The sequence below is a fragment of the Coregonus lavaretus genome (genome assembly GCF_964263955.1).
Source record: "Coregonus lavaretus genome assembly, chromosome: 3".
Lineage (NCBI taxonomy): Eukaryota > Metazoa > Chordata > Actinopteri > Salmoniformes > Salmonidae > Coregonus > Coregonus lavaretus.
In genome coordinates, this window is record NC_139990.1 from 46,638,583 (window position 1) to 46,665,273 (window position 26,691).

Sequence of the window (26,691 nt, forward strand, 5' to 3'; positions counted from 1 at the left end):
GGGAGAGAACATGGGAGAGAGACTCAAAGGGAGAGAGAGAGAACATGGGAGAGAGAGAACATGGGAGGGAGAGAGAACATGGGAGAGAGAGAACATGGGAGAGAGAGAGCATGGGAGAGAGGGAACATGGGAGATAGGGAACATGGGAGAGAGAGTCAATAGGAGGGAGAGAGAGAGCATGGAGAGAGAACATGGGAGAGAGAGAAAAAAAGAGAACAAGGGGAGAGGGAACATGGGAGAGAGAGAACATGGGAGAGAGGGAACATGGGAGAGAGGGAACATGGGAGAGAGAGAACATGGGAGGGAGAGAGAACATGGGAGAGAGAACATGGGAGAGAGAGAACATAGTAGAGAGAGAACATGGTAGAGAGAGAAAGAACATAGTAGAAAGAGAACATGGGAGAGAGAGACCATGGGAGAGAGAGAGAGCATGGGAGAGAGGGAACATGGGAGATAGGGAACATGGGAGAGAGAGTCAATGGGAGAGAGAGAGAACATGGGAGAGAGAGAGACCATGGGAGAGAGAGAGAGAACATGGGAGAGAGAGAGAGAAAGAGAGAACATGGGGAGAGGGAACATGGGAGGGAGAGAGAACATGAGAGAGAGAGAACATGGGAGAGAGAGAGAGAACATGGGAGAGAGAGAGAACATGGGAGAGAGAGAGAACATGGGAGAGAGAGAAAGAGAGAACATGGGGAGAGGGAACATGGGAGAGAGAGAACATGGGGGAGAGAGAACATGGGAGAGATAGAGAACATGGGAGAGAGAGAACATGGGAGGGAGAGAACATGGGAGAGAGAGAGAACATATGAGAGAGAACATGGTAGAGAGAGAACATGGTAGAGAGAGGACATAGTAGAAAGAGAACATGAGAGAGAGACCATGGGAGAGAGAGAGAACATGGGAGAGAGAGAAAAAGAGAGAGAACATGGGGAGAGGGAACATGGGATAGAGAGAGAACATGGGAGAGAGAGAGAACATGGGAGAGAGGGAACATGGGGAGAGGGAACATGGGAGAGAGGGAACATGGGAGGGAAAGAACATGGGAGAGAGGGAACATGGGAGAGAGGGATCATGGGAGAGAGAGGGAACATGGGAGAGAGAGAACATGGAGAGAGAGAACATGGGAGAGAGAACATGGGAGAGAGAACATAGTAGAGAGATTACATAGTAGAGAGAGAGAGAGAACATATTAGAAAGAGAACATGGGAGAGAGAGACCATGGGAGAGAGAGAACATGGGAGAGAGAGAGAGAGAGAGAACATGGGGAGAGGGAACATGGGAGAGAGAGAGAACATGGTAGAGAGAGAGAACATGGGAGAGAGAGAACATGGGAGAGAGAGAGAACATGGGAGGGAGAGAACATGGGAGAGAGAGAACATGGGAGAGAGAACATAGTAGAAAGAGACCATGTTAGAGAGAGAGAACATGGGAGAGAGAGAGAACATGGGAGAGAGAGAGAACATGGGGAGAGGGAACATGGGAGAGAGAGGGAACATGGGAGATAGAGAACATGGGAGAGAGAGAGAACATGGGCGAGAGAGAACATGGGGAGAGGGAACATGAGAGAGAGGGAACATGGGAGGGAGAGAACATGGGAGAGAGGGAACATGGGAGAGGGGGAACATGGGGGAGAGAGAGAGAACATGGGAGCAAGAGACATGGGAGGGAGAGAGAACATGGGAGAGAGAGAACATGGGAGGGAGAGAGAACATGAGAGAGAGAACATGGGAGAGAGAGAACCTAGTAGAGAGAGAACATAGTAGAGAGAGAACATGGTAGAGAGAGAAAGAACATAGTAGAAAGAGAACATGGGAGAGAGAGACCATGGGAGAGAGAGAGAGCATGGGAGAGAGGGAACATGGGAGAGAGAGTCAATGGGAGAGAGCAAGAGCATGGGAGAGAGAGAACATGGGAGAGAGAGAAAAAGAGAACATGGGGAGAGGGACATGGGAGAGAGAGAACATGGGAGAGATAGAGAACATGGGAGAGAGAGAACATGGGAGGGAGAGAGAACATGGGAGAGAGAACATGGGAGAGAGAGAGAGAACATGGGAGGGAGAGAACATGGGAGAGAGAGTCAATGGTAGGGAGAGAGAGAGCATGGAGAGAGAGAGAACATGGGAGAGAGAGAAAAAGAGAACATGGGGAGAGGGAACATGGGAGAGAGAGAACATGGGAGAGAGGGAACATGGGAGGGAGAGAACATGGGAGAGAGACTCAAAGGGAGAGAGAGAGAACATGGGAGAGAGAGAACATGGGAGGGAGAGAGAACATGGGAGAGAGAGAACATGGGAGAGAGAGAGCATGGGAGAGAGGGAACATGGGAGATAGGGAACATGGGAGAGAGAGTCAATAGGAGGGAGAGAGAGAGCATGGAGAGAGAACATGGGAGAGAGAGAAAAAAAGAGAACATGGGGAGAGGGAACATGGGAGAGAGAGAACATGGGAGAGAGGGAACATGGGAGAGAGGGAACATGGGTGAGAGAGAACATGGGAGGGAGAGAGAACATGGGAGAGAGAACATGGGAGAGAGAGAACATAGTAGAGAGAGAACATGGTAGAGAGAGAAAGAACATAGTAGAAAGAGAACATGGGAGAGAGAGACCATGGGAGAGAGAGAGAGCATGGGAGAGAGGGAACATGGGAGATAGGGAACATGGGAGAGAGAGTCAATGGGAGAGAGAGTCAATGGGAGAGAGAGAGAACATGGGAGAGAGAGAGACCATGGGAGAGAGAGAGAGAACATGGGAGAGAGAGAGAACATGGGAGAGAGAGAAAGAGAGAACATGGGGAGAGGGAACATGGGAGGGAGAGAGAACATGAGAGAGAAAGAACATGGGAGAGAGAGAGAGAACATGGGAGAGAGAGAACATAGTAGAGAGAGAACATGGTAGAGAGAGAAAGAACATAGTAGAAAGAGAACATGGGAGAGAGAGACCATGGGAGAGAGAGAGAGCATGGGAGAGAGGGAACATGGGAGATAGGGAACATGGGAGAGAGAGTCAATGGGAGAGAGAGTCAATGGGAGAGAGAGAGAACATGGGAGAGAGAGAGACCATGGGAGAGAGAGAGAGAACATGGGAGAGAGAGAGAACATGGGAGAGAGAGAAAGAGAGAACATGGGGAGAGGGAACATGGGAGGGAGAGAGAACATGAGAGAGAAAGAACATGGGAGAGAGAGAGAGAACATGGGAGAGAGAGAGAACATGGGAGAGAGAGAGAACATGGGAGAGAGAGAAAGAGAGAACATGGGGAGAGGGAACATGGGAGAGAGAGAACATGGGGGAGAGAGAACATGGGAGAGATAGAGAACATGGGAGAGAGAGAACATGGGAGGGAGAGAACATGGGAGAGAGAGAGAACATATGAGAGAGAACATGGTAGAGAGAGAACATGGTAGAGAGAGAACATAGTAGAAAGAGAACATGGGAGAGAGAGACCATGGGAGAGAGAGAGAACATGGGAGAGAGAGAAAAAGAGAGAGAACATGGGGAGAGGGAACATGGGATAGAGAGAGAACATGGGAGAGAGAGAGAACATGGGAGAGAGGGAACATGGGGAGAGGGAACATGGGAGAGAGGGAACATGGGAGGGAAAGAACATGGGAGAGAGGGAACATGGGAGAGAGGGAACATGGGAGAGAGAGGGAACATGGGAGAGAGAGAACATGGAGAGAGAGAACATGGGAGAGAGAACATGGGAGAGAGAACATAGTAGAGAGATTACATAGTAGAGAGAGAGAGAGAACATATTAGAAAGAGAACATGGGAGAGAGAGACCATGGGAGAGAGAGAACATGGGAGAGAGAGAGAGAGAGAGAACATGGGGAGAGGGAACATGGGAGAGAGAGAGAACATGGGAGAGAGGGAACATGGGAGAGAGAGAGAACATGGGAGAGAGAGAGAACATGGGAGAGAGAGAGAGAACATGAGAGAGAGAGAACATGGGAGAGAGAGAACACGGGAGGGAGAAAACATGGGAGGGAGAGAGAACATGGGAGAGAGAGAGACCATGGGAGAGAGAGAAAGAGAGAACATGGGGAGAGGGAACATGGGAGGGAGAGAGAACATGAGAGAGAGAGAACATGGGAGAGAGAGAGAACATGGGAGAGAGAGAGAGAACATGGGAGAGAGAGAGAACATGGGAGAGAGAGAAAGAGAGAACATGGGGAGATGGAACATGGGAGGGAGAGAACATGGGGGAGAGAGAACATGGGAGAGATAGAGAACATGGGAGAGAGAGAACATGGGAGAGAGAGAGAGAACATGGGAGAGAGAGAACATGGGAGAGAGAGAGAACATATGAGAGAGAACATGGTAGAGAGAGAACATAGTAGAAAGAGAACATGGGAGAGAGAGACCATGGGAGAGAGAGAGAACATGGGAGAGAGAGAAAAAGAGAGAGAACATGGAGAGAGGGAACATGGGATAGAGAGAGAACATGGGAGAGAGAGAGAACATGGGAGAGAGGGAACATGGGGAGAGGGAACATGGGAGAGAGGGAACATGGGAGGGAAAGAACATGGGAGAGAGGGAACATGGGAGAGAGGGAACATGGGAGAGAGAGAGAACATGGGAGAGAGAGAACATGGAGAGAGAGAACATGGGAGAGAGAACATGGGAGAGAGAACATAGTAGAGAGATTACATAGTAGAGAGAGAGAGAGAACATATTAGAAAGAGAACATGGGAGAGAGAGACCATGGGAGAGAGAGAGAGAGAACATGGGGAGAGGGAACATGGGAGAGAGAGAGAACATGGGAGAGAGGGAACATGGGAGAGAGAGAGAACATGGGAGAGAGAGAGAACATGAGAGAGAGAGAACATGGGAGAGAGAGAGAACATGGGAGAGAGAGAGAGAGAGAGAGGAGAGAACATGGGAGAGAGAAAGAGAGAGAGGAGAGAACATGGGAGAGAGAAAGATAAAGAGGAGAGCACATTGTTAGCTAAAAAAAATGTGTTGGCTTGCCTGTTTTGCATGTTATTTTGCCATTGATAGTGTCACATATCAGTTTGCAAACAATGTAATTTTTTTTTTTTTTTTTAATATCATTGAGTTAATAAAGCCACATAAAAACATGGTCTCTTTTTTGCTTTCTTGAGTAAGGCAGCTCCAAAATGCAGGTGTTTCAGCCTAGCTCAGTGCTTTCTGTGATGGTGGGGCAGCCAGCAGAAAATACGGCGCGTAGGGGTTGGTAATGTTCTGTAGTTGCGCTGTGATTGGCTCAGTGTTCTGTCACTCATGGGGACACTATGTCACCGCCAAGTCTAAGGGTAGAGCTAGAAAATTCAAGCCCCTTGGGTGCTGCCTTAGAGTTACATTAGAAGTGCCCACCAAGAAGGCTCAAGGTCATTGGCCACAGATAAAATGACGTCAAATCACGTTATATCCACAGTAGCTTTGATTGGACTAATCATATCAACATCATACTTTCAAAATCTTAGCTAGCAGTCATCTTCGAGAAATAATGAAGTGAAACTATAGATAAAATGTATCGGTGCTCATCGGCCATTGGACATAAACATTACACAACAAATTGGAAATCGCAAATTCAACAATGAGTGGTTTGGAAGGAATCAGTGGCTAACTGCAAGCATTGCAATGCAATCACTAGCCTGCTATTCAGTGGAGTGGCTGTGTGCTCCCAAGTCTGGGATTAAGGGTATATTTTCCAAGCTTAAAATGATAAACATTCAACATTGGCCATGCTGTCAATGAAGCATGATTTGTGCCGCGCTCAAAACAACTGTTACTCAGGAACTGCGAAATCTGACCAGTGAGTTCAAGACAACTGGGAACTCGGGGGAAAATGAGCTCCGACTGGGAAAATACGTTTTGAACGGTCATCCAACTCGTAATTGTAAATCGGGAACTCGGGCCTCTTTCTAGAGCTACGACCGGAAGATCACTGACGTCATCATAATTCGATCTTGTTTTTTTCCAAGTTCCCAGTTGTCTTGAAAGCACCATAAATCCAGAGAATGCCAGACTTTGATGACAAAGTTTGATGACAAAATTTGCCCATGAAGGACCGCCGCGCCAAGTGAAGCACAGCACAACAAGGTGAGTCCAAAAATGTATTGTATGCTGCTGCATAAATGATGTAATATGCCAGGGAGATATGTATACTGTAGCTAAGAAAGTAATACTAAGTGTGTGTTGTGTAGTAAGCTGTTAGTAGCCCATGTGCCTCACTCTAATAATTTGGTATATTTTTCCCTCTTCATTTCGCCTAATGTTCTGACTTGGTGGTGCACATTACATTTACATTTTAGTCATTTAGCAAACGCTCTTATCCAGAGCGACTTACAGTTATAGTGAGTGCATACATTTTCATACTGTAGCCTATAACCTGTTTTAGAGAAATGTAATCATCGAATATTGTAAGAGCTTTCATTGTCTGCTTATATGCCCCCTTTATTTATCCTACAGTTCTGACTTGGTGTACAGGGAGAATACTGTAAGAACGTTCTGAATTCTGTCACTGTACAATTCAAAAGTGCTGAACAAATAGTTATATTGACTACGTCTGTCCTAGCTCACTCATTAATGTCTTAATCGAAATTACGGATTGCCTCTTATCTGCTTGTCGTCCCCTTATGCAATTGTTTGTACATCTCAATTGTCAGTAGAAACCACATTTGTTTAAGCAAGTCAGCCATTTCAGCTATGTTTTTTTTTAAAGACAGTGAGGCTGAATGAACTATTTCGCTGCCAGACAAGGCTCCGATGATAGCCAGGTGTAGCAGTGGTAAGGTGTTGGGACAGCTTCATGAAGGCCCTAACAGTTTGTGGGCACCGTTTGTCACCGTTATAGTGCAATGAATGTATTGTTTAGTGTTGTGTAGTGGCTTTGCTGGCATGCATCCCACATAAAAAATCTTTGTTTGCCCCACCAAGATTTACATGCTAAAATCGCCATTGGAGGAGAGAGAACATGGGAGAGAGAGAACAGGAGGGAGAGAGAGAACAGGAGACAGAGAGAAAGAGAGAGAGGAGAGAGAACATGGGAGAGAGAGAGAGAGAGAGAGAGAGAGAGAGATAGTTATGTGGTGGGTGGCTCTGCTGTCCTGAATCCTGACTCCATACTAACAGGTTATAAGATAAACTGACCAAACTGCATAAATCTGATGTACTGTATACCTGGGTTAAGCCGCTTTGGACCACAGCCTCCCCTAAGTCGGGGCTAGCCTTTTGCTAGCTCAGAGCGAGATAAACATTTGAGCAAAACAACAACCCAACCCTCCTATTTCCCTCCTCCTCCCCTCTCTCCCCCATCTCCACAAACAAGTGGATTCTTCAGAATGTTTAATATGCAAACTCAGTCTGGCACATCAAAGTGCTGACATGGGATGGTAAACCCTAGTCCTTGTAATTACAGTGTGAATTAACATGGTTGTGAAGATATTAGTAGAACCCATTCACAGATACAGTCTGAGGGGATCTACTTTTTAAAACTCATGTGCACAAGAGGAGTGCATGACCCACTAGGAAGTGATGAGGGGGCAAAGATGAGAGGATTTTGACTTGAACCCAATCAATCTGACACTGCACGCCCGGAATGTGTTTTCCAACCACTGCATTGGATATAATCTCTCGCTCTCTCTCTCTCATCGATATGAAAATGATAATCCTTTCATGAAGATGATTTGCTCTATCCAGTGTTGTTATCTGTAGATTTAAGGCCCCCTGCGCTGGACTGGATAAGAAACACAAGTGTTTTGCTTTATTTTCCCCCAGCAGATTAAAGTGAGATCCTCTCTGGTGCTGCTCTTTAATCTGGGTGGAATTTAGCAGATTGGGTTCGCATGATGAGTAACCTTGCCTGTCACCTGAAGACTTGTGTTAGCTCCCAGAGGCAGGAGACCTGGGTTAGAACCCCGCTCGGTCACAATAGCACTCACACAGAAACTCATGTACCTTGTGTGTTCATGGTATAAATTCAGTTTGATGAACACACATATGACCTCAGATGGTCTGAGGAGCATCAGTGTGGCCTGTCTCTCTCTCTCTGTTCTGTGGTCCCTGACTGACTGTTGAGATCAGTGTGTTGAGCTGCAGAGAAGGGAGAGGTACAGGTCAGGCTCTGCTGCTCTCTACCATAGTCCCCCCTGCCTCAGCTTAGATCACAGTGTCTGACACACACAGACACTACAGAGAGAGAGCGAGAGAGAGAGAGAGAAAGAGATGGAGGCAAATGAATCAGAACTCAAACACGCCCGGAACATCCAATTACTGGAAGTTTCCTTCTTTTCTGAGGCCCTTTTGTAACCTCAATTCAATTAGTGTTCCAAGTCGTCAAATGAATATTGAAGCCGTTTTCAGATGAAATGAATTCAGAAGGCAAGGGCAGAGTGGGCTAGGGGATAAAACATTTGTTAGGCATGCTAATAACTAGTGGTGCTCCTCAGCCTCCGTCAGACTACAGACCCAGAGGACTGTCTGTGACCATGGCCGAGACGGTAATGACCAGGTTTGGCCCAAATGAGCCAAATAAAGCCCTGACTTAACTTATTCAGAATACAGGACGTGAACTGTACTACACACTCACTTCCTACTTCCCACTTATCTAATTGGCTAGACGCAACCCATCTATCTTTATGAGGACTCAAAGGGTGTTGGGGTGCAGGGTAGTGGCAACCCACATGTCTTCACTATAATTTGATTTGATTGAAAAGATCAAAACATGTTTGATTTCCCTACCTTGTAAAACACACAAACAGGGCTGGATAGTTGTGGTGTGTCTTCATGTGGCCTGTCAAATGGAAAGTGTTTTGTTGAAACGGTTTTGCTGCAGCTAAAGGCCTGATGACATTTCATTAACTCTCTGGGGCTGTGTCCCAAAATGCACCCTTAAAAAAAAGAAAGAAAAAAAGTAGTGCACTATAAAGGGAATAGGGTGCCATTTGGGAAGCATCCCCTGACATTCATGAGGCTGTTTACCAACAAGTGAAGTGCAGTCAGGCCACAGGCAGCAGACACAAGCCCAGCTCCAGTCTGCAGTACTGGGGATGGCTATTGTGTAGATTAGAAATGATAAGAGGGTCTTGGCAAGAGATAACCTCAATTTATTTTAACAACAAAATGCCAAGGCCAAGAGCAACCCATTTTTCCTTAGTTCGACACCATTGAATGAATGTGTGACATCCACTTGAATGGTGACCAGAAGTTGCAGATAAAGGGAGAAGGTTTGTAGGCAAAATAATAGAAATCAAAGAAACATGACAATAATTGGGGACATTTCTTAGTGAATTCATGAAATCTAAATATTTAGCAACAAAATAAAATTGTCAGTTAGCTAGACCACAGGTACTGACAAATAAACATAGGCCTAAGGTTTCTTATAGCCTCAATGCAACAACAGGTTGGTTATAATTTAAACAATTTCAGTAAAATATCTGATAACAAAATAAAAGTGTGTATTATTGTTCAATTGGACATCCTTGGTGGTCCAAGATGGGCCTTGTGTGCATCCAAAATGGCACCCTATTCCCTATATAGTGCATTACTTTTGACCAGAGCCACCTATGTCGCGCACTATAAAGAATCTCAAATTTAAAATACATTTTGATTTGTTTAACACTTTTTTGGTTACTACATGATTCCATATGTGTTATTTCATAGTTTTGATGTCTTCACTATTATTCTACAATGTAGAAAATAGTAAAAATAAAGAAAAAGTAGGTGTGAATGAGTAGGTGTGTCCAAACTTTTGACTGGTACTATACATGTTTTATTTTTTACTCAAACCATGGGCCGTATGTTTGACACCCCTGATCTAACCCCAAACAAACCTTTCTCCCTTGACACAAACCTGACCACTCTCCTATCTCCTGTTCTCTGTCTTCTTTGAATTGCTTTTTGAAAGGCGTGTCGCTCGGCCGCCATTTCTGACATTATAAGGTAATTAGCCATTTCTTTGATGAGGCGCCGACAAAAGTGGTTGTGCATTAGATGGGTACAGCAGTGAAATGAATGCATGCTAATTAAGCAGCTCTTTGTTGCAGGGAGGGTGCTGGGGAAGATGAGAAGGCTCTGTAGCACTCTGTTCTCTAAGGGCCAGATTGAGCACCCATTGTCAACGGCTCACTCAGGTGTAAATGAGCCCTCTGTGTTATTTTGGAAAGATTGGAAAAATGGATGATGTGCAACATGCATAGTCAATGAGAGCGAGGGAGCACAGAGAAAGAGAGAGGCTGATACTACAATTCTCTGTCAACCCAACCCAGTACTGGCCAGCAGAACAGAGAAAGAGAGAGAGGGGCTGCAGTAGATTTGATGTGAGATCATAAACTACAGCCTGGAGAGGAATGATATTGATCATATAGAAAAACCTCAACATCCCTACAAAAACTGCATGCAGATGAAAAACCTAACAATACTAAACTTACACAATACAATACAGCAGTAAGAATACTAAACTTCCCTGCACGGGCGTCTTCCCTTCCTGCCAAGTCAATACCTGGGCAGCTCTTCCAGTAAATAGCTGAAGAAATATGACCCAGCAAAGACTGGCTCCCTCCCTAGAAGTCAATGCCAAACTGCTATACATCTTCCAGTGGCATCGCTGCCAACGGGCTGTCACTCAGTGAGGAGCTGGGGGCAGTATTTAGCTCTGCTGCTCATCCATTCACAGTGGCATGCCACAGCCCTCGGCCCCCAGCCCTGAGTGTGTGTGTGGCTGTGTGTGTGTGTGTGTCCCTGCCACAGCCTCTCGGCCCCCAGCCCTCAATCAGCCCTGACTCCTGGCTCTCCCAGTGTTCCTCAGTGTCCAGACTAATGGAGCAGGACCTATCATCCCACTCCATCTCCCAGGGAGAGCTGGGGGCTGAGCCGTGGACACGCACACGCACACACACACACACACACACACACACACACACACACACACACACACACACACACACACACACACACACACACACACACACACACCCCATCTGTTCTACTTGTCTCTCTTTGCTCAGCGAGGCCCATGAAACAACCCCAGGCTCCTGTCTCTCTGCGCTGCCTGCCTGGCTGTCCTCCTGTCTGTCTGCTTGGGCCTGGCACCACCATGCCAACACGGACCAGCACACAAGTCACCCAGTACATCAGCAGCACAGCAAAGTTGTTTAACCACCACCATATGTCTGTGTCTAGTTAAATGTCTGATGAAGACCTAAGGGTGGAAACGTTATTATTAATCAAATCACCTGGGAGCATGAGCAGTAGTATGTCTAGTTAAACCCCATAGTCGTCATAGTGATTTCATGTGGAGCAGACCTGTTGGTTTTCAGTGTGATGGGTAATACTGTGTATTACAGTACCAGACAGTGGCTATGTCCCAAAGGGCACCCTATTCCCTACACAGTGCACTACTTTAGACCAGGGCCAATAGGACCAGGGTCCAAAAGTAGTGAACTATATAGGGAATATTGTGCCATTTGGGACACATCCACCGACACCAAAATCCCTTCATTACCTGGCCTAGGCCGACCGCGAGGTCGTCTGTTCTCTGTCAGCTTGTTCCCTCTGATAAGGAGCTGCAGTTGGGACATTAAAGCAGATTCTCAGGGCGATAACAGAGAGAGAATGGGCTTGTTGACAGGATTCTGTTGGCACACAGACACAATGCTGTAACGATTCAGCCCAATTGTTTCAATTGATTGATTTAATAACTTGTTTATGATGGCTGTGATGTAAGTGATGTTCTAATGTAATGTAACTTGTTATAGTTATTGTCTCAGGGCATCATTGAAAATGAGGCCCTTGGTCTCATTTGGGCTGATTAAATCAAAGTTAATAAAAAATCAGTGGCTGTCCCAACCATAATGGCAGGGTGAAATGAAGATAGTAAAGGAGATACGGCCAGGGGAAGTGAAAACAGTTGAATGTGTGGCAGTGACAGAGAGAGCAGGGTGGCATACAAACTAGCAGCTGCCTGGCAGCAGAAATGAGCCAAACTGAACTGCTCGGGCATCCATCTACTCTCAAGAAGTAACGCGTCAGAGGGAGCAGTAAACTTCCATTTATTCATCGATATAAATCTCCATGTAGAATTGTAGAAGTGCGAACGAATCAAATGCAATTATGACTAAAATGACCAAACGGACAAAACAGTCACTAATGAAGTAAGCATTTCACTGTAATGTCTGCACCTGTTGTAATGTCTGCACCTGTTGTATTCGGCGCATGTGACCAATAAAATTTGATTTGATTTGATTTGATTTGAAGAACCTACTTTGGAATCGATGCATTTTATATTTGAACAGTTATTTTTGTGAAGTGGGTGATGGCTAGGCCTATAACTCTGTATAAACTCCTAATAAATCAATCAAATGTATTTATAAAGCCCTTTTTACATCAGCAGATGTCACAAAGTGCTATACAGAAACCCAGCCTAAAACCCCAAACAGCAAGCAATGCAGATGTGGAAGCACAATATTGTATCCTCCATTTTACATCACTGTAGACAAAATGAATGCAAGTTCATGGTGCCCATGAAAGTCTGCTGTGCAAATCCCTTATTGTGAACTCTGACCACTGCCCCGAGGCACAATACCTGGGTCCATAACCTCTCAGTTCCACTGCCAGCTAGAGAACAGACCCATTGTTGTCTCAGTCATGGAGAGAGAGAGAAAGAGTGACAGAGAGATGATGTGTGTGAGAGAGGAAGAGTGAGAGATAGAGAGAGAGAGAGAGAGAGAGAGAGAGAGAGAGAGAGAGAGAGAGAGAGAGAGGAATGGAGGGAGGTAGAAAGAGCAAACCAGAAGAAGACTCTAGTCCAGTCCATCCACAGGACTTAATGAGCACCAATGGTGTGTCTCCAGAGAGAGGGTTCATACTGTCTGCTACACTAGTGGACTGTCCCTGTTCTGAATTATTCATCGGCTCAATATGGGGAGCGACTGACCCGCCTCCTAGCCTCGGTCCCTCTATCTATCTGCATCCCAAATGGCACCCTATCCCTTATATATCCCCTACGGGCCCTGGTCAAAAGTAGTGCACTATATAGGGAATAGGGAAGCCATTTGGGACGCAGCCTATGTCTCTGTCCTGGGAGCTCCCACTAGGCCTGACTAGACACAAGATGGCTGAAAGAGAAGAGAGAGAAGAGAAGCAGCTAGCAGCATCCCAGGGTCACAGGAGTCAGGATGTAACATCTGGAACCAGGGACTGAGAGAGAGGGAGGGAGGGAGGTGGAATATATCCAGGACCAATTCCTCCAGGAGGGACAGACAGAGGATTCAGACTGCAGGAACTAGGATTAGAAAGAGGACATCACCGCTAGCTAGCGGTCGATTCTGGAAAACAAATAATCAACTCTGGTTTCTTTCCAGAGGACCACAGTGGAAATAAGCCCTCAGTCTTTACGGTGTAGTCTCTGGCTAGAGCAACCTTCTACTTTTAATTATCAAATTCCCCTGCCAGGTGAGGCTGTTCATGCATGGTGGAGAAGAAAAAATAAAATCCTACATTTTGTGTCTACATTTCACAGAGAAGATGATCAGTTAAGAATAGAACAGGTGAGAATCATAATCTATGACGTACAGTCAACTCAACTGGTAGGGGAGGGTGAATCATATCCAGATAGAGGTGTCAAATATAGAGCCAGCGTAACAGAAGTATCACCCCTGTGGCACACATGATGTCATTGAAGCGGGGAGGCTAACGTTAGTTACTCTGTCCAGACTAGAAAGGGTCGCTGATTAAATTCTACCCGTAACGTACGACGCATTCAGAGTAGTGCGTTGTCCCGGATACAGGCAGGGGGTGGGGGTGGGTAGGTGGAGGTTGTGTGTGTGTGTGTGTGTGTGTGTGTGTGTGTGTGTACAGGAGGGGAGGCCAACTGAATAAGGCCAGGTCACTTAACTCCATTAACACCCAGGTGGATGAAGTGCCTGTGTACTAATTAGGACAGGGACAGACAGACATGAATCAATAGGAGAGAGAGGAGAGGTTACGTCCCAAATGGAACCCTATTCCCTATACAGTGCACTACTTTTGACCGGGGCCCATAGTGAATAGGGTGCCATTTAGGACACACCCAGAGAGCTCAGCTCGCCATATAATACGCAGCACCCAATACACTAAATACACCCAACAGTGCTGACTATCCTCTGGTCTGTCCACACCAATGGAGCCTCCACTGACTATCCTCCGGTCTGTCCACTCCGAAGGAGCCTCCACTGACTATCCTCCGGTCTGTCCACTCCAATGGAGCCTCCACTGCCTATCCTCCGGTCTGTCCACTCCAATGGAGCCTCCACTGCCTATCCCCAACCCCTGTTAAAATCATGTACATCTGCTATCTCTAAAGCAGAGTCAAGCCCAAACTAATTTCACACTTTTGAGATGAACAGCAAGACTGGTGCAGATAGGGTGGTGTTGGTCCAAAACTTGATGAACACCAAGACTGGTGCAGATAGGGTGGTGATGTCTAAACCTTGATGAACACCAAGACTGGTGCAGATAGGGTGGTGATGTCTAAACCTTGATGAACACCAAGACTGGTGCAGATAGGGTGGTGTTGGTCCAAACCTTGATGAACAGCAAGACTGGTGCAGATAGGGTGGTGGTGTTCCAGACCTTGATGAACACCAAGACTGGTGCAGATAGGGTGGTGTTGTCTAAACCTTGATGAACACCAAGACTGGTGCAGATAGGGTGGTGTTGGTCCAAACCTTGATGAACACCAAGACTGGTGCAGATAGGGTGGTGTTGGTCCAAACCTTGATGAACACCAAGACTGGTGCAGATATGGTGGTGTTGGTCCAAAACTTGATGAACACCAAGACTGGTGCAGATAGGGTGGTGTTGGTCCAAACCTTGATGAACACCAAGACTGGTGCAGATAGGGTGGTGTTGGTCCAAAACTTGATGAACACCAATACTGGTGCAGATAGGGTGGTGTTGGTCCAAACCTTGATGAACACCAAGACTGGTGCAGATAGGGTGGTGTTGTCTAAACCTTGATGAACACCAAGACTGGTGCAGATAGGGTGGTGTTGGTCCAAACCTTGATGAACACCAAGACTGGTGCAGATAGGGTGATGTTGGTCTAAACCTTGATGAACACCAAGACTGGTGCAGATAGGGTCGTGTTGGTCCAAACTTTGATGAACACCAAGACTGATGCAGATAGGGTGGTGTTGGTATAAACCTTGATGAACACCAAGACTGGTGCAAATAGGGTGGTGTTGGTCTAAACCTTGACAAACACCAAGACTGGTGTAGATAGGGTGGTGTTGGTCCAAACCTTGATGAGCACAAAGACTGGTGCAGATAGGGTGGTGTTGGTCTAAACCTTGATGAACACCAAGACTGGTGCAGATAGGGTGGTGTTGGTCCAAACCTTGATGAACACCAAGACTGGTGCAGATAGGGTGGTGTTGGTCCAAACCTTGATGAACACCAGGACTGGTGCAGATAGGGTGGTGTTGGTCTAAACCTTGATGAACACCAAGACTGGTGCAGATAGGGTGGTGTTGTCTAAACCTTGATGAACACCAAGACTGGTGCAGATAGGGTGGTGGTGTTCCAGACCTTGATGAACACCAAGAGTGGTGCTGATAGGGTGGTGTTGGTCTAAACCTTGATGAACACCAAGACTGGTGCAGATAGGGTGGTGGTGTTCCAGACCTTGATGAACACCAAGACTGGCGCAGATAGGGTGGTGTTGTCTAAACCTTGACGAACACCAAGACTGGTGCAGATAAGGTGGTGTTGGTCCAAACCTTGATGAACACCAAGACTGGTGCAGATAGGGTGGTGTTGGTCCAAACCTTGATGAACACCAAGACTGGTGCAGATAGGGTGGTGTTGGTCCAAAACTTGATGAACACCAAGAGTGGTGCAGATAGGGTGGTGTTGGTCCAAACCTTGATGAACACCAAGACTGGTGCAGATAGGGTGGTGTTGGTCCAAACCTTGATGAACACCAAGACTGGTGCAGATAGGGTGGTGTTGTCTAAACCTTGATGAACACCAAGACTGGTGCAGATAGGGCGGTGTTGGTCCAAACCTTGATGAACACCAAGACTGGTGCAGATAGGGTGGTGTTGGTCCAAAACTTGATGAACACCAAGACTGGTGCAGATAGGGCCTGTTGGTCCAACCCTTGATGAACGCCAAGACTGGTGCAGATAGGGTGGTGTTGGTCCAAACCTTGCATTCTTGACGTCCCACACCCATCTTTCATTGCACAAGGTTTTAAATTGCCACAGATGCATATGCTCACTGATGTAGCCTACATTCAAGGACAAACCCCACAAATGCACATTCACATGTTCAGATGAACACAGGGCAGAAGAACACACACTGCCACTGCATAGGCCTCCACTTCATTCACTACGGTGCACTTTCATCACAGCACTTTTTAATTGAACACAAAGGGGGTCAAAGCAGCCAGGCTCTTTCTCCCTTATGCCCACCAGGGCAGGTGATCTCAGGCGTCAAATCCTGACTCAGCCCAAACAACAACAACAACAACAACAACAACAACAATAACAACAACAACAATGCCTGCCACCCTAATGACAGCCCATCTCTGATTCTGCATCCTAAGGACTAACAAGGCTAATTAAGCTCTAGTGTTAATGGTAATTCCAGTGTGTGTGTATGTGTGTGTGTGCGTGTGTGTGTGTAATTCCAGCTCAGCCCCATGATCAGACCATTAAAGAGAAAAAAGGAGGGATTTAGTGAACAACACATTGGTGAGCCCAGATATACATTTTAAATGACTTGCCAGGAAACCAGGGAATGATGAAACACAATCTGTTAAGAGTTTCTCCACAGATTAGAGGGTCTATACATCCTCCCACTCTTCTCCATAGGAAGGAAGGATTGGGAGGAGAGCTTAAGACCACACAGAGCAGGCGTTAGACCAAGGGACTTAATATGAATCTGTCCATACAGCAGTACAGCTATCTACACATTTAAAAAAGCAGCTTACCTACAAGACAAACATTGAATCACAACAAATGTCTGGTTTGATTCCAGTTGAGGAAGCACAATAATTGCTATAACTATACTACCATACCAACACTGTTGCATCCCCATATTCCGATGTTACAGTTACTTACACAGACAGACTCACTGCTGTGCCATCCAAGACAAAGCAGCAGTGGTGGAGTAGCAAGGCCAAGCCTTTATTTTAGGGGGAGAAGTGTGATATTTGATTCACAATGCTAAGAACACACTGCAGCTCATTAGGAGAGAAAGAAAAAAAGCAGATAGCAGGAGAAGACCTCGGATGGATCCGTCTTTACGGAACGAGAGGAGCGTCCAGAGACTACGGCCTGTAAATTGTTAATAACCTTTCATTGAGCGGGAGAGCAGCGAGAGAGCAGCGCAGAGTATAGTAACATGTCTGATGATAAATTAGCCCTGGGGCCCCTTGTTAAAGTCAGATAGAGCCAGGTGCAATGTTTATCTGTAATAGGGTAACCTAGAACTCAGTGAAGAAATGAATTGAAATGTGTTAGACAACTGTTTTGGTGACAGAATTTGGGGTGAGCTGTTGTAACTTTTCAAGGTTTATGCTCTGTTCTGTGTTGGAACTGTGATGTTATGCATTTCACAGACTCCTGTTATGTCTGCACACTAACAAAATGCCATTGTGTTCTGGAACTGTTGCTTGTATAAAATAACTGTTGTGTAACAATATGATTGTATGATCATCCCTCTATATGAGGGACCTGCAACCATCTCCCTAGTGAGTTCTTCCCTGACTGGAAATCAGAGACAGATCTCCCTCACAGCTGCTTCTATTAAATATTTTTCTATTATACCTTAAATAGTCTTTGCCTAAATCTTTGGGATTAAGTTATCCATAACATAGTGAAATAAAGCTTGCATTTTATAATAAATTAGAGACTTGTTTTGTTACACATCACCATAGTGAGATGAATATTGTTTTGCAATTTTCCACCACAAAGAGCAGGCTAGATTAGTTGATGTTTATTTGGAAAGACTAAATTGAAATGTAAGCATATCTACTGGTATAATGTAAAATAAATGTTTCATGCGCCTTGCATACTTTAAGTACCATTATTCATATTGGCTCAAAATGTTAGAAAAGTTTACTGACAGCTTCAGTTCACCAAATCGATAATACTGCTGCATTAAAACTACAAGGTGTTATTTTAACCTGCCTTAACTTGGACTGGATAAATGAGAATGAGATAGCTTTAAGGCATAAGATACAGCAATATAAAATGTTTTAAATATATATATATATTGGGTTTGGCCTGAGTGTTTTGTGTTGTAAATTGTATAGTGCAGCATGGCAGGTATTTCCATACAGGTGATTACTCACTTTGTCAGGAAATGAATCAAACCTGAATGAAGCAATCAAGGATCATGTCCTGCAGAATGCAGCCTGAATCTTTAATACACAAGCACCATGTCCTGCAGAATGCAGCCTGAATACACAAGCAGTCCAACTAAGAAAAGAAAAAACCCATAACTGCCCTGCAGGCACTTAAAGGAAAACTCCACCCAAAAACTATCTTTTGGTATTTGTTTCATTAGTCCATTGTTGATATAGTCCCAAAATGTTTTGCATGTCAGCTTTCAAAACTTTAAAAATACAGAAATACAGCCGGCAAATGCATCATTTGATGCAAAATGCATCATACCGGCTGTATTTCTGGGTTATTATTTACTGAAATAATGACCCACAGACAGCTCCACAAATGAGCATTACATTTCATCAGCGACTCAAGAGAATATGATGGCTCCCTACACTCTTAGAAAAAATTGTGTTATCTAGAACCTAAAAGGGTTCTTCGGCTGTCCCCATAGGAAAACCCTTTGAAGATTCCTTTTTGGTTCCAGGTAGAACCCTTTTGGGTTCCATGTAGAACCCTTTCCACAGAGGGTTCTACCTGGAACCGTAAAGGGTCCTACCTGGAACCAAAAAGGGTTCTCCTATGGGGACAGCCGAGGAACCCCTTTGGAACCCTTTTTTCTAAGAGTGTAAGGTAAGGAGATCCAGTGGTATTACTGCTATATGAAGTGGTTGGTGAGGTGAGAACAGAGAGGAGGCAGAGAGAGGAGGTCTGGTCTAGAGCCCTAGGGAGTCCTGCTGTGGAAGGCAACAGGCTGAGAGGTGAGAAACCACACAACATCAATGAGAGAGAGAGAGAGAGAGAGAGAGAGAGAGAGAGAGAGAGAGAGAGAGAGAGAGAGAGAGAGAGAGACGGAAGGAAGGAAGGAAGGAAGGAAGGAAGGAAGGAAGGAAGGAAGGAAGGAAGGAAGGAAGGAAGGAAGGAAGGAAGGAAGGAAGGAAGGAAGGAAGGAAGGAGAGGGGGGTAAAAGTGAAAGAGAAAAGGAGAGAGACCAGGTTGGTTGAAACAGTAATGAGGTGAAGGGGCACTCGCCACAAAATGACTTCTCCTCTTTCTCCTCTGTCACTCAGACAGACCCTTCACTCCTCCTCTTCCAGTTACCTGTCTTCTGCTGCCTACCTTACCTCTCCTCCCCAATACAATCACTACCACAGATAATATAGACACAGACCAGTCAACAATATGTGTGAATCTCAAATGGCACCCTATATACCTATTTTTGCCAGAGCATTTACCCTTGGACGGTTTCCCTTAACAATGTCCTTAGCAGAGCTTCAGTTGAAATGTAAAGGTTGGGAGTTGCTTGGCAACAAACCTAATATCAAACATCACTCTCTTTCTTCCTGGCCAGAGGCTCCTTTGAAAATCTCCCATTTCCCAACTAATTGCTTTCATACTGATATCAAAAAGCAATGTCTCATGGTTTTGTTATTCATTACGTTTGGTCATCAGTCAGGTTGGAGGCACATTTGAGACATATCAAAAAGCCTAAACATACACCCAGACCACAATATCAAATAATGTATAAATTAAAGCAGAAAACATTGAGTGAAGTGATGACATTCCTAAAGCCCAATCACTGTAACTGTGGCTGCTGCACAGTTTTACTTCCCATATTTCTAACTTTTTTCTTCACAGGAGTTCTTTTGGAATGGATAGACCCCCCGATTTCCCACCCCAGGGAGAGAGAGAGACACACAACAAGGCAGCCTTGAGGTCAGCTGCCCTCCCATTCCTCCAGGCCAGCGCTGAATCACTCCCCACCACAAACACTGGAACAATAGTACGGTTCGTGGCCCCCAGCCACCCGACCTATCCAGTAGAGAATAGCTTTCAATTTGGAACACACACACAAACTTGCGCACACACACACCAAGCGTGTGCACAAATGCACGCTCACACACACACATGCACACACACACACACACACAAACTGTATCTCTCTTCCTTTAATCTCTCTTTCCCTCTCTCTTTTGAAGTGCTGCTGACACCTCTGACAGCAGTGTTCTATAAAAGGCTGCTGATTGTAGAAGTATTTTCAGAGGACCACCACATCACGGCACAGGGAAGGTGAGAAACACATTACTTCATCATCTCACTTTTCTCTTCAACAAAACAACAGAGTGGAGTTGCTGCTAGGGCTGTGAAGCTCATGGAATTCTGGATGACGGTTATTGGTCAGCAAAATGACTGCAGTCACCGTAGCCTCCTGTAGCTCAGTTGGTAGAGCATGGCGTTTGCAACGCCAGGGTTGTGGGTTCGATTCCCACGGGGGGCCAGTATGAAAAATGTATGCACTCACTAACTGTAAGTCGCTCTGGATAAGAGCGTCTGCTAACTGACTAAAATGTAAATGTAAATGTAATAACCGTTTTTTAAAAATGAAGACATTTTAACTTTTTTTTTAAACTACTCTCCTGACTGCATGTGCTGCTGCTGCAGGGAGGGGGCGTTGCCTAGGCAACTGAAGACTCGTTTGCTACAACATCTGGCTTGTTTCAGCAAGGAGCAACAAAGTTTCATCACGTTGTAGTGACTATGTTACTGTAGAGTCCATGTTACATCAGAAACGGACTCAACCGCACGAATGCCCGGCCGTCCCGTCTTCAGTCAGCTGTCCTTTCCACACACCCCCAAAATTTTTTAATTACAATAATACTTTTTAAAAGCGGTTATGACGGTTATTTTATTTTCATGACGGTCTTCATCCATAACCGTCATTTACAAGGCTATTCTGTAATTGTGCCAGGCCTAGTTGCTGCTGCTGGTAAATTATTACAGTATTGTGCCAAAATGAAACCAACACACTGCAGTCAGTGGGAAAAGATGGGTGAAACTCATATGTGCACATCATAAGAGTACGGAGGAAGAAAACATTTTGGGATGTGGTTATGGATGATGATTATGCTGCTGCAAAACTCATGTTTTCTACTACTACTGCTACTGCTGCTATAGCCTTCGGCTTGCAGGCTTCCTCTGATTGATGAACAAGTCTAGGAAGTATGGTAACACAAGACTACTACTACTACTACTACTACTACTACTACTACTACTACTACTACAACACAGTGGTATCTTAAGCTGTCATGAGTGCTATAGGTGGGAGGGTTCTCTACTCACCAGGCGTTTGATGATGCGGAGCAGTAGTCTGTGTTGTTTAGGCTGGGTCTGGAGCTGCAGCGCGTGGCTGAGGCTCTGGAGGTTCAGGGGGCTGAGGGAGTCAGGGCTGTCCCCTCCATACAGCTGCATCAGTAGGGATAAACACTGACTGGTCTCCTCATACACCTCCACATCCCCACACGGCAGCTACAGTACAGCGAACACACACAAAGACAACAAAATATTATTTAGGTGTGCCGGTGCTACCAAACGTTTTCCAGGAATGGGGTGCTCATCTGGGATAGCTTTCTGCAATACTTAGGATCTACACAACAAAAGACCAGTAGTGTTATTTCTGGTTACCGCTTTTATACAACTGTTCTATTCAGCTCTACTGTACCTATATAGTGCTTGTTGTTCTCAGTTTGGTTTCTGCTCTTAGGGAAATGTCAACCTTGACTCATACACCTGTAATGAGATAACACAATGTAAACCACTGTGATGTGATTAGACTGACTCATCATCACCTGGTCCTGTGTGTAATCTCCAAACCACTTCCTGACAAACTACAGCCTAGTCACCAGCAGGCTAACTACAGCCTAGCCACCAGCAGGCTAACTACAGCTTAGCGAACAGCAGGCTAACTACAGCCTAGTCACCAGCAGGCTAACTACAGCCTAGCCACCAGCAGGCTAACTACAGCCTAGCCACCAGCAGGCTAACTACAGCCTAGCGACCAGCAGGCTAACTACAGCCTAGCGACCAGCAGGCTAACTACAGCCTAGCGACCAGCAGGCTAACTACAGCCTAGCCACCAGCAGGTTAAACGTTGGTATGGGACGCTATAATGACATCATATTCTGGTTGTAGAGACCTCAGAGAACCAGATCTGAACCATTAAATACTTATTTTTCTGGTCACTAAAAAGCTGTCTAAAAACATTATTTTACAATCAGTATACAACCGGACCATAACGACACAAGGTTGTGAGGAACAGCCTCCATCAGAAGAGTCCAGAAAGGAACCATTCCAAGAGGTGATCAACATCCCGCTTTCATTTTCACTGCATTTCTTTGGTTCAATCTGGTCTCAAACTGGATTTGGTTCCTCCATAATTTCCTGGTCAGCATCTCTTTATTTCCCTTCTCTTCATGTTGCCAACACCTTGACAGTGAAGGTGTCAGATGCCTCGGATAGTGACAGGCTGCCATGGCAGGGATGAGTGACATCTCAATCTGTGGGAGAAATCTCCATTAACTCAGCTGTCTCGTCTGCCCTTCCCTCTTCCATTCCAATTCTTTATGCTCTGCACTGAATGTCTCCATCCCACATGGCACCCTATTCCCTATGGTCCCTGGTCAAAAACAGTGCACTGCGTAGCGGTCTATGGCACTGCATCGCAGTGCTAGAGGCGTCACTACAGACCCGGGTTCGATCCCAGGCTGTATCACAACCGGCCGTGATCGGGAGTCCCATAGGGCGGCGCACAATTGGCCCAGCGTCGTCCGGGTTAGGGGAGGGTTTGGCCGGTGGAGGGGGGCTTTACTTGGCTCATTGCGCTCTAGCGACTCCTTGTGGCGGGCCGGGCGCCTGCAGGCTGACCTCGGTCGTCAGGTGAACAGTGTTTCCTCCGACATATTGGTGCGGCTGGCTTACGGGTTAAGCGGGCGGGTGTTAAGAAGCGCGGTTTGGTGGGTCATGTTTTGGAGGACGCATGACTCGACCTTCGCCTCCCGAGCCCGTTGGGGAGTTGCAGCGATGAGACAAGATCGAAATTGGGGAGAAAAAAGGGGGTAATCAGTGCACTACAAAGTAGTGCACTATAAAGGGAACAGGGAGCCTTTTGGGACATTACCAATGCCATGCTGCTATTCCATGGACAGCTCTGCCAATACTGGTGCCAAATCAGAGCCATGATGACGTCTCTGGAAGGAGATTTATAATGTAACCTGAGACTGATAAAAATAACGCAGTCTGTGCTGAAGGTATGTATGGGGGGGTTACTGTGATAGGCAGTTCCATAGTTTCTGTTCCGTTTCTGTATTTCTGTGTCAAACAGTACTGACTGACTGAGGAACCATCCATGGGAGGACTCTCTCTGTGCAACTAGGTATAATAGTAGCCTGGCCCGCCACAAGCCTGGTATGTCTGGTTATGCTGTATAGCTATCTCCTATGGTCATTGTTTGCTAATAACAAAACATACGAATTGGCTATACAAAACAAACAGATGTGGGACCAGGCTAGGTATAGTGGCCCTGCCCTGATGAGACTGCCTGCTGTGGACATTAGCGGCTAGGGGGCTAGGCAAGGGGGCCAGGGTAGGGGGCTAGGGTAGGGGGCCATGCTAGGGAGCTAGGCTAGGGAGCTAGGAGGCTAGGGGGATAGGCTAGGGGGCTAGGGTAGGGGGCCATGCTAGGGAGCTAGGCTAGGACGCTAGGGGGCTAGGGTAGGGGGCAAGGGTAGGGGGCCATGCTAGGGAGCTAGGCTAGGGGGCTAGGCTAGGAGGCTGGGCTAGGGAGCTAGGCTAGGCTAGGGGGCTAGGCTAGGGGGCTAGGCTAGGAGGCTGGGCTAGGGAGCTAGGCTAGGGGGCTAGGGTAGGGGGCTAGGCTAGGGGGCTAGGCTAGGGAGCTAGGGGGTTAGGCTAAGGGGCTAGGTTAGGGGGCTAGGGTAGGGGGCCATGCTAGGGGGCTAGGCTAGGGATCTTTGAAGCTTCATCAAGAGAGAGAGACACTTTGGGTTATAAGCAATGGCCCTTCTATAGGAACCCATCACATCACTGTGACCTAGCAATGAAACCCAGCTCAGCTCAGGGCTTCTCCCTCCAGTCCCCACCCAGTCCTCTATTTCAGTAAAAGCTAAAAGCTAGGGGCGTAATCACTTGGGGTTTAGGCTCCTTTCACCGCTGATCCGTTGCTGCCCTCTTCCACTCAGCCTCAGTCCCATGGGGCTGAGGTGGCAGGGGCGCAGAGAGGGCCTAATCCTGCCCCTCTTTTGTACGCCGGCCGCCACTCAGCACGGGCCGAATGCCGGAATCCCAAACAATGATCCAGAAAGAGCCCGCCCCCAGGTCTCTCCCAAAATGCCCAGCATTCTAAACTCCCTGCTCAAGCCAAACCCACCACTGAAAGGCTCTTTAGTCTCACTGTGCAGTCTTGTGCTGATAGTATTGTTCAGATGCCAATCCCAAGTCAAAACAGACAAGAGTTAACACCTGCTCAGCAGGCTTTACATCAATGTCCTGTTTACTCAACAGTGGTAGTAGATGCATCTAAAGAAGGATAAGAAATCAAATGCAATGAATCCAATGCATGAAATGAAAAGGTATTGAAGTGGGCTGAAAGAGGAGAGGGGAGCAACAAGTGGACTGACGTGTAGCAGTGCTGTCCTCAGAGTTCTGCCCCCATCATGACATAACATACTGCCCCTCCCCAGAATGAATTTACTCATTCACACATGCATACACGTAGCGCGCGCGCGCGCAGGCAGGCAGGCAGGCAGGCAGGCAGACACACACACACACACACACAGACACACAAACTCTCCCCAGCCATACTCCAGTTCTTTGTCAGTAAGTAACATTGAGAGGGAGCCTGAGGAGATTTTTAAGTAATTCATTTGCTTTTTATTTAATGACATAAGTATTTGATACATCAGAAAAGCAGAACTTAATATTTGGTACTGTCACGCCCTGACTCTGAGGACTTGTATTTGTTGAGTCAGGGTGTGTATTTTCTGTGTCGTGTTGTGCTATGTTTATTGTCTATGGTTAGATCTAGTATGTATAGATCTATGTTGGCCTGTGTGGTTCCCAATCAGAGGCAGCTGTTGCTCGTTGTCTCTGATTGGGAACCATACTTAGGCAGCCTTTTGGCACCTGTTAGTTGTGGGATCTTGTTCCGAGTGAGGTATGTTGTTTGTCTACCTTGGACTTCACGTTTCGTTTGTTGTTTTGTCGTGGTGTTTATTCAGTAATATAATAAACATGTATGCATATTACGCTGCGCCTTGGTCCGTCCCGTTTATAAACGAGCGTGACAGGTACAGAAACCTTTGTTTGCAATTACAGAGATCATACGTTTCCTGTAGGTCTTGACCAGGTTTGCACACACTGCAGCACGGATTTTGGCCCACTCCTCCATACAGACCTTCTCCAGATCCTTCAGGTTTCGGGGCTGTCGCTGGGCAATACGGACTTTCACCTCCCTCCAAAGATGTTCTATTGGGTTCAGGTCTGGAGACTGGCTAGGCCACTCCAGGACCTTGAGATGCTTCTTACGGAGCCACTCCTTAGTTGCCCTGGCTGTGTGTTTCGGGTCGTTGTCATGCTGGAAGACCCAGCCACGACCCATCTTCAATGCTCTTACTGAGGGAAGGAGGTTGTTGGCCAAGATCTTGCGATACATGGCCCCTTCCATCCTCCCCTCAATACGGTGCAGTCGTCCTGTCCCCTTTGCAGAAAAGCATCCCCAAAGAATGATTTTTCCACCTCCATGCTTCACGGTTGGGATGGTGTTCTTGGGGTTGTACTCATCCTTCTTCTTCCTCCAAACACGGCGAGTGGAGTTTAGACCAAAAAGCTCTATTTTTGTCTCATCAGACCACATGACCTTCTCCCATTCCTCCTCTGGATCATCCAGATGGCCATTGGCAAACTTCAGACGGGCCTGGACATGCGCTGGCTTGAGCAGGGGGACCTTGCGTGCGCTGCAGGATTTTAATCCATGACGGCGTAGTGTGTTACTAATGGTTTTCTTTGAGACTGTGGTCCCAGCTCTCTTCAGGTCATTGACCAGGTCCTGCCGTGTAGTTCTGGGCTGATCCCTCACCTTCCTCATGATCATTGATGCCCCACAAGGTGAGATCTTGCATGCAGCCCCAGACCGAGGGTGATTGACCGTCATCTTGAACTTCTTCCATTTTCTAATAATTGCGCCAACAGTTGTTGCCTTCTCACCAAGCTGCTTGCCTATTGTCCTGGAGCCCATCCCAGCCTTGTGCAGGTCTACAATTTTAACCCTGATGTCCTTACACAGCGCTCTGGTCTTGGCCATTGTGGAGAGGTTGGAGTCTGTTTGATTGAGTGTGTGGACAGGTGTCGTTTATACAGGTAACGAGTTCAAACAGGTGCAGTTAAGACAGGTAATGAGTGGAGAACAGGAGGGCTTCTTAAAGAAAAACTAACAGGTCTGTGAGAGCCGGAATTCTTACTGGTTGGTAGGTGATCAAATACTTATGTCACGCAATAAAATGCAA

The 26,691-nt window shown here is 46.5% G+C and overlaps 1 protein-coding gene across 1 annotated transcript in view; it reads right to left on the reverse strand.

The window, feature by feature from the left end:
* Positions 1–26,691, reverse strand: part of LOC311127011 (serine/threonine-protein kinase ULK4-like) — a gene marked incomplete at its 5' end in the record, with an annotated part of 141,822 nt that overhangs the window by 7,655 nt on the left and 107,476 nt on the right. Inside the window, 1 exon segment of the mRNA XM_084158746.1 lies at positions 21,458–21,643. Coding sequence (XP_084014872.1) covers positions 21,458–21,643 — 186 coding nt within the window.